Raw genomic sequence first — 9,269 nt, 5'->3', positions numbered from 1 at the left:
AGCCCATTTAACAGCCTGCAACACTGAACGAGTATCCTCGCCGTGCGTCCGTGCATTTCTCTCAGTCCATACTGCCCATGATCCGCATAAAATGATGCAAGCATCCGACTGTTTCACCTTGAAACCTTCAACTATATCCATCGCCCAGGTCTCCGGATGTAGTGCAGGCAACTTGACGGATGTGGCATGTTTGATCTCTTGCCAGAAAAGCCTTGCCCAAGTGCAATCGAACAATGCATGCCTTATGGATTCCTCTTGTCCGCATGCATCACAGAAACTGATTGGTTTGATATGCCTACTGCATAAGACCCCCTTTGTCGGAATGAATCCCTTAACAACACGCCACCAAAAATTACGGACTTTGGGGGGCACCTGTAGTCGCCATAGTTTCTTCCAGAACAACTTGTTAGGTCCCTCTGACGATGCAGGCACCTCATTATTCCTTCGAAACGCGCGTTAATCAGTATAGCAAACAACCCAGGTCACAAGAAAGATGCTCCACGACATGCTCTCCCCCGGTTTGCAGCACCTTGCCGCCCACCCGTCCATACCGGTGGTCGGCGACGATCCAATCGTACATGCTAGCCAGCCGATCATTTCGACGTAGCTGTCGTCGTTGACCATTGTTGGCATCCATGCCATGTGTACGCAGCCTAGCTAGCCATCTACGTGATCATTCTCACTTGGACATGAGGTTGGCCGATCGATGGGTTGTTGCAGCTCACCCATCACCGAAACTCCGAAAGATATACCCCCAAATCGTCATCGAGTTCCATGTACGTACGTGAGGACGGCTCGGTGCGGCCGACATGCGCGTTTTCTATGCACCCCGGTACGGGAAACAAGCCGTGAGAAGGTTCGCCTCGTGGCGTTTTGGCAACATGCCCAGGCGTAGTGCCAGCAGTGTCCGGACCAACTACGGCGACTTATTTGTCCCATGTTCGGGCTAGCTCATGCTCCGTGGTGATCATGGCGGGGAAATGTTGTTGCCCCGAATCTTATGCTTAAACTACGGATTAGGTCTTCATCACGCTCATGTGATGCCATATTCCCCCTTCACCGGCTATGCCGGCGCTGTGCATGCAATTATATTTTTGTTCTTTTCCTGGGGTGCAATATACGGTGGGTGCGCAAATGTGGCGTTCCTATTCGATTATGCCTGGCTAAAAAATTGTAGTTTTTGGCCTGGACTAGCGTGTGACGGGTCATGGCGTTGGTGGAACGTAACCACTGCCACGCCATCTCATCGTGACCACAAGCGTGCTGCAGCAACACTGGATTATAGGACGAGTCCCCTATATATATTCTCTCTTCCTTTTGCGGCAACCCTGCGATTAAACGTTCGTTGGAGACTTGGAGTTCGCTCAGCCCCAGCCATGGCAGAGAAGGTGAGTGCCCTGCTTCATGCATGCTTGCGTGCAATTTTGCATGCATGGTTAATTTCGAAGTTGTAGTGATGGTGTTGTGAGCTCTTTGTGTTGATTCTCCTGCCATGCTTGTATCCACCAGGTATCCACGTTGATCATTGAAGCCAACCTCGAATGCGAGAAATGCTACAAGAAGATTCAGAAAGTGCTAGGCAAACTCCAAGGTACGTAGTACAATACAATAGTCAAGCACTCGATTTAATTTTGTCAAATTAACCCTGTAATAAGAAGTGGAATCATTTTATGTTTTGCTTATTAACTTCGATGCAATTAACTTTGATGGATCAGAGAAGGAGAAGATCAGGACCATCATTTTCGACACGAAGAAGAACACGGTGACTATCTCTGGCCCATTCGACACGGCGAAGCTGTCCAAGAAGCTGCGATGCAAGGCCTGCAAGGCGATCAAGGATATCAAGATCGTTGAAGAGAAGAAGCCCGATGCCAAGAAGCCGGAGGAGAAGAAGCCAGAGGAGAAGAAGCCCGAGGAGAAGAAGCCGGCCGCCGATGGCTGCAAGTGTTGCTGCAAGAAACCGGATGAGAAGAAGCCGGATGAGAAGAAGCCGGATGAGAAGAAGAAGCCCGACGAGAAGAAGCCGGAGGAAAAGAAGAAACCCGACGAGAAGAAGCCAGACGATAAGAAGCCGGAGGAGAAGCCCAAGTCCAAGGAGGAGACCAAACCGGCCGCGCCGTCGACGACTGTGAACCTGCAGTTCACGCAGATCTGTAACCTCTGCTACCCGTGGCCGTGCAGCGACCCGAGCCACTGGGGAGGCGTGCACCAGTACCCGCAGCCCCAGCAGCCGCAGTGGCCGTGCGAGCCGCCGCAGATGCCGGCGTACCCCGCCCCCCACCACCCTCAGCACCCGATTCCTCAGCACCCGCCCTCGGCGGCGCCGGCGATCCCGAAGAGGCAGCCGTGCGGAGGCTCGGCGTACTGCGGAGGAGGGTGCGGCTCGTGTGGCGGCGGAGGCGGCAGCGCGTACGGGGCGTGGCCGCCGGCGATGCCGACGCCGCTGCAGATGATGCAGCCCCCGCCGATGGGCTGCGGCGGGCCGGCGTCGTCGTGCAGAGGGTGCAAGGGCTGCCGGATCGTGCAGGAGGGGAGGTTCATCTACGAGGAGTACCCGCCCAGTGCGTGCACCGTCATGTGATTCTCAGGCCAGCGACCGTTCGTGCATGCATGCATGCGCTGTTCGACCTCTCTGCACGTTGTTTTTCGTGGTTTAGATGTTCCATATTTGCCCTGTATGTTTCGTGCACAGTACTGTATTTGTTTATGTCTATCCGCAGCAAAGAAGGTGTAGCTGCCACGTACATTCTCAGTGTGAAAATATATGTTCTCCGAACAATTGATGTAGCTTTGTATAGATAATTTCAATTTTTGGGGCACTAAAAGTTCGAAAATGCTAGTATTTGTCAATTTTTTAAATAGCCGGCTATAGCCCACGCTATAGCAGTTTGAGGCTTTGAGCAGGGTGCCGCTAAATAATAGCCTATAAGTTTCTGTACAATTGTCAGAAAAAGTTATGAAATAGCCGGTTATACTCTCGTTATAGTTGATTTGAAGGACCGCTGCTATTTGGCATAATCCACTATTTAACACAATGATATGTGTAGAGGGTCTCGGCATACGGAAATTTAAAAGGCAAATTCGCCACCTAGGTTGTGTATGATAGCGAAGTATTGAAAAACTAAAGTATTGGAAAACTATAGTAATTTAACAAGTAGGTATAAAATACCACAATTTTGACATTACAACAAATTTTGAAGTATTGAGAATACCGTGGACATGTTTGGCAAAAGCCTGTATGCGTTGCAGTTACAAACACGCTCATTTCTAGCTTGCTAGAAGTTGCAAGTTGATGAACGGCCATACACAAACTAGTACGACCATGCACTAGCTGAACAGGCAATATGAACACACCATATACAAGCTCGATGTTACACTGATAAAAGGGAGTTGGTTGTCGACACGCTCATTTCTAGCTTGCTAGAAGTTGCAAGTTGATGAACGGCCATGCACAAACTAGTACGACCATGCACTAGCTGAACAGCCAATATGAACACACCATATACAAGCTCGATGTTACACTGATAAAAGGGAGTTGGTTGTCAACACGCTCATTTCTAGCTTGCTAGAAGTTGCAAGTTGATGAACGGCCATACACAAACTAGTACGACCATGCATTAGCTGAACAGCCAATATAAACACACCATATACAAGCTCGATGTTACACTGATAAAAGGGAGTTGGTTGTCAACACGCTCATTTCTAGCTTGCTAGAAGTTGCAAGTTGATGAACGGCCATGCACAAACTAGTACGACCATGCACTAGCTGAACAGCCAATATGAACACACCATATACAAGCTCGATGTTACACTGATAAAAGGGAGTTGGTTGTTGACTACCACACATGTCATTATGTGCAACAAGGACATGACCAGTCCATCTCGACCTGGCAAGTCCAACATACATAGCAAAAACAAAACCAAATCCCCCACACACCTTCGCTAGATGACGGTCTGATAATGTAGGGAACACAAATTGGGATGAGATGACTTCAGTAGGGAAAATCGGAAGCAGCAAGCAGGAGGATGCAATGAAGGACAGTGTACTGACCATTTTCCTCCCCTTTGTTGTTTTTTATTTGTCCATGACCGCCGACCAAGACGACAGGTGGTGGTGACGAGTTTGGAGTGAGTCGAAGATAACACTCGTTCTTTTTGCGTTCTCTGTTTTATCTGCAGAGAAAATACCATGGTTTTGAAAAAACTGTAGTATGAATACTACAGTTTTTTGTTGCTGCCAAACAGCTCACAATAATTAAAACCATGGTATTCCAAGAAACTGTAGTATTCTCAAAATATATAGAAAATATTTTGCTATCAAACGGGGTTCTAGTGGTTGACACTGGCAGGGGAAGCCACTCACGGTAGAGTGATGCAGTGAGAAGAAGGGGAAGTTGCCTAGTTTTATGATTTGGTCAGCCAATTTCTAATATGTCATTGATTACCAAATCGACTAACCCAATGCCAATCAATTTCGATGATGCAGCAGCAGCAGCATAGAGCCACGTAGGGCAAGACCCATGGAGCAAATACGGCAGCATGTGCATGGAGTCGCTCCAAGGCCCTTTTTTAATGTTATAAATTACTCTCTCTATCTACATATTCAACAAAAATGATTATACATAAAAATTAAACATTCGATGTGTGTGGAAACAATGCTTATTAAATGTAAAAATTTATCCACACCATTAAAAAAATTCTTCATGCCATTAAAAACGTTCACACATTTTGAAAATATGTTCGTCAAATTTCCATAAATATCAATGAAAATATAAATTGCGAAAAAACTATTCATAGAATTAAAAAATTGTTCATGCCATTTTTAAAATGCTCAAGCATTTAAAATACGATGATAAGACTTTTTCTAAAAAAATCATAAAAAGTAAAAATATGTTCATGCAATTTTTTGAAATGCATAACACATAATAAATGTTTGTGCCGTTTTATAAAAAAGGTTCATGAACAATTAAGAAATATTTTGCATGTTTTACAAAAAAAATTAATGACATTTCTTACAAAATATGCACAGTGTATTAGAAAAATTAATCAGCATTTTAAAATTTTCAACGGGTATTTTATAAAATATCCACTATATATTGAAAAAATGGTCAACATGCATTTGGCAAATGTTCAACACGTATCTATTTTTTTTATGTGTATCAAAATTATTCAATGCGTATTCGAGAAAATGTTCAACGTGCATTTGAAAAAAGTCAACAAGAATTTAGAAGAAGAAAAAACAAATTACAATAAAAGAAAAATATGAAAAAGGTAAAACTAAAACTAAAAAACTAAAAGAAAATCGATAAAAAGGTAGAGAAACCCATTTAGATACATTATAACTGAGCACTTTTTCTGCTCTCTCAAGCCATTAGCGTTTTCACCCATTGGATCCTTAGTTCAATGCATTTATGATCGTTAAATATGCTCTGGATCACCCCTATTCAGTCTCAGTTCGTTGTTAACGTCTGCCAAGTGTTATGGGCCGCTGCTTTGGTCGCATTTTTTGGCCTATGTGGTAAACTTCGGCCTAATGGGTCGTTGCCCTCTTTCGGGCCCATAGCAGCATAAGTGCCTTTTTCCAAAAAAAAGTAAATACATTATCTCAATCGGTAGAGTCGGGTGCCTCCCATCCCTTTGCCCAGCGGCTCTCTCCAGATGCGATCGGCCTAGGTGACGACCGATGTCGGGCTAGAGCAACGATCCATGGCGACCACGCTGGTTCGTGACGCGCCTCGCCGGGCGATGGGGCACTGGGTTGGCTCGATCCGTTCGGTTGCACAGCGTGGGAGGATGGTCTGTGGCAGAAAACATGCATCTGTCCTTTGAAGTTCTATTGTCAACTGACGATGATTGATTGAGAGTTTAATCAACCATCACTACCGGTCAATGCGCGGACTGCTGGTTATTGTAGGTCAGTTACAATTGGTGATTCATAATTTTCATTCAACTTATACATGCCTATATCATCCCAACTGTGTTGTTGCTCGTTCCCCACTCTCCTCACTCCCGAAAACCAATCTCAAGCAACGATATGTTATTCTCATGTCTCCAATTCGCTCCAATTCTTCCTCCTTCCTACATCTCCTCTTCCCCCAATCCTTCCTCCAACTTTGGAATTTGTTTTGTTTACTGATGTTGTTCTTTGTGCCCACGAAAAAACGCAGGTTCTGTGCAAGACGAATCAGGCACACACCGTTGGGTTTCTTACCTTTTTTTCAAGCTGAATCTGTCGGTATCCAATGGTTACCGGACAAGTTCGTATGCGTTTGCTCTTGTGTCTCATTTAACTAAATTTATGCCTAAACTCAATATATGTGTCTATGTACTTTTTAATCGTATGAATGATGTTACTCTAACTATTTAAAATAACCGCATCCTATCGAGCAGGTTATTTAGCAAGTGAAAAATGCGAAAAAGAAATCTACAAGGTGTTGATGTGTCCACATCACACTGCGAATCAAATGAAAATGTTGTGGGTCACTCTGACGTTGTTGCTTGCCGCCGTCGCAATGGCTTTTGCATGTGGTGTTCCTCTCCTTGCTGTACTAGGGAGTAGGGACCATGGTTCTTATTGCATCCTACTTACTTAGGTCAGCGCGTTTCCTGATTGACTTCTGGATCAACTTGAAACTGGGATGTTAGGTTTCTTGCTTTTTTCTCAAGACAGTCGTTTTTTTGTCAGATGAGATCTCACATTAGTTCTGTGTTTCATCTGAGAGACATATAAGATTTTTGAAGCTCTGATGTATACTATAGACGGTGCGTGGGGTAGCTGAAAGATTTGAAGGAAATATTGAAGGAAATATGCCCTAGAGGCAATAATAAAGTTATTATTTATTTTCTTATATCATGATAAAAGTTTATTATTCATGCTAGAATTGTATTAACCGGAAACATAATACATGTGTGAATACATAGACAAACAGAGTGTCACTAGTATGCCTCTACTTGACTAGCTCGTTAATCAAAGATGGTTATGTTTCCTAACCATGGACAAAGAGTTGTCATTTGATTAACGGGATCACATCATTAGTTGAATGATCTGATTGACATGACCCATTTCATTAGCTTAGCACCCGATCGTTTAGTATGTTGCTATTGCTTTCTTCATGACTTATACATGTTCCTATGACTATGAGATTATGCAACTCCTGTTTGCCGGAGGAACACTTTGTGTGCTACCAAACGTCACAACGTAACTGGGTGATTATAAAGGTGCTCTACAGGTGTCTCCAAAGGTACATGTTGGGTTGGCGTATTTCGAGATTAGGATTTGTCACTCCGATTGTCGGAGAGGTATCTCTGGGCCCTCTCGGTAATGCACATCACTTAAGCCTTGCAAGCATTGCAACTAATGAGTTAGTTGCGAGATGATGTATTACGGAATGAGTAAAGAGACTTGCCGGTAACAAGATTGAACTAGGTATGGGATACCGATGATCGAATCTCGGGCAAGTAACATACCGGTGACAAAGGGAACAACGTATATTGTTATGCGGTCTGACCGATAAAAGATCTTCGTAGAATATGTAGGAGGCAATATGAGCATCCAGGTTCCGCTATTGGTTATTGACCGGAGACGTGTCTCGGTCATGTCTACATTGTTCTCGAACCCGTAGGGTCCGCACACTTAAGGTTATGATGACAGTTATATTATGAGTTTATACATTTTGATGTACCGAAGTTTGTTCGGAGTCCCGGATGTGATCACGGACATGACGAGGAGTCTCGAAATGGTCGAGACATAAAGATTGATATATTGGAAGCCTATGTTTGGATATCGGAAGTGTTCCGGGTGAAATCGGGATTTTACCGGAGTACCGGGAGGTTACCGGAACCCCCGGGAGGTATATGGGCCTTAGTGGGCCTTAGTGGAACAGAGGAGAGGTGGCCATAGATGGGCCGCGCACCCCTCCCCCCTTGGTCCGAATAGGACAAGGAGAGGGGGCCGGCCCCCCTTCCTCCTCTCTCTCCTCTTTCCCCCCCTCCGCGAATCCTATTCCAACTAGGAAAGGGGGGAGTCCTACTCCCGAAGGGAGTAGGACTCCTCCTGGCGCACCTCCTCTTGGCCGGCCAGCCCCCCCTTTGAGCCTTTATATGCGGAGGCAAGGGGCACCCCTTGAGACACAAGTTGATCCACGTGATCATATTCTTAGCCGTGTGCGGTGCCCCCTTCCATCATAGTCCTCGATAATATTGTAGCTTAGGCGAAGCCCTGCGACGGTAGAACATCAAGATCGTCACCACGCCGTCGTGCTGACGGAACTCTTCCCCGACACTTTGCTGGATCGGAGTCTGGGGGTCGTCATCGAGCTGAACGTGTGCTAGAACTCGGAGGTGCCGTAGTTTCGGTGCTTAATCGGTCGGGCCGTGGAGACGTATGACTACATCAACCAAGTTAACGCTTCCGTTGTCGATCTACAAGGGTACGTAGATCACACTCTCCCCCTCTCGTTGCTATGCATCACCATGATCTTGCGTGTGCGTAGGAATTTTTTTGAAATTACTACGAAATCCAAAAAGTATGACCTAGAGGCAATAATAAAGTTGTTATTTATATTTCCTTATATCATGATAAATGTTTATTATTCATGCTAGAATTTTATTAACCGGAAACTTAGTACATGTGTGAATACATAGACAAACAGGGTGTCACTAGTATGCCTCTACTTGACTAGCTCGTTGATCAAAGATGGTTAAGTTTCCTAGCCATGGACAAAGAGTTGTCATTTGATAAACGGGATCACATCATTAGAGAATGATGTGATTGAATTGACCCATCCGTTAGCTTAGCACGATGATCGTTTAGTTTACTGCTATTGCTTTCTCCATAACTTATACATGTTCCTATGACTATGAGATTATGTAACTCCCGAATACCGGAGGAACACTTAGTGTGCTATCAAATGTCACAACGTAACTGGGTGACTATAAAGATGCTCTACAGGTGTCTCTGATGGTGTTTGTTGAGTTGGCATAGATCAAGATTAGGATTTTTCACTTCGTGTATCGGAGAGGTATCTCTGGGCCCTCTCGGTAATGCACATCACTATAAGCCTTGCAACGAATGTGACTAATGCGTTAGTCACAGAATGTTGCATTACGGAACGAGTAAAGAGACTTGCCCATAACGAGATTGAACTAGGTATTGAGATACCGACGATCGAATCTCGGGCAAGTAACATACCGATGACAAAGGGAACAACATATGTTGTTATGCGGTTTGACCGATAAAGATCTTCGTAGAATATGTAGGAATCAATATG

The 9,269-nt window shown here is 44.8% G+C and overlaps 1 protein-coding gene across 1 annotated transcript; it reads left to right on the top strand.

Moving 5' to 3' along the window:
• The first annotated feature begins 1,297 nt into the window (after positions 1 to 1,297).
• On the top strand, positions 1,298 to 2,990 carry LOC125540972 (protein PYRICULARIA ORYZAE RESISTANCE 21-like). The gene is made up of 3 exons (XM_048704483.1): positions 1,298 to 1,388; positions 1,510 to 1,591; positions 1,716 to 2,990. The coding sequence occupies exons 1-3, from the start codon at positions 1,377 to 1,379 to the stop codon at positions 2,579 to 2,581; spliced, it is 960 nt and encodes a 319-aa protein (XP_048560440.1). The 5' UTR covers positions 1,298 to 1,376; the 3' UTR covers positions 2,582 to 2,990.
• The last annotated feature ends 6,279 nt before the right edge of the window (positions 2,991 to 9,269 follow it).

This window comes from Triticum urartu, chromosome 2, assembly GCF_003073215.2.
Source record: "Triticum urartu cultivar G1812 chromosome 2, Tu2.1, whole genome shotgun sequence".
Lineage (NCBI taxonomy): Eukaryota > Viridiplantae > Streptophyta > Magnoliopsida > Poales > Poaceae > Triticum > Triticum urartu.
Note: the sequence above shows the minus strand (reverse complement) of the source record. Positions and strands in the feature narration are given on the sequence as shown.

Coding starts and splice junctions, on each gene's coding strand:
- LOC125540972 (XM_048704483.1), top strand. Junction 1,592..1,715: donor AGTGCTAGGCAAACTCCAAG/GTACGTAGTACA, acceptor TTGATGGATCAG/AGAAGGAGAAGATCAGGACC.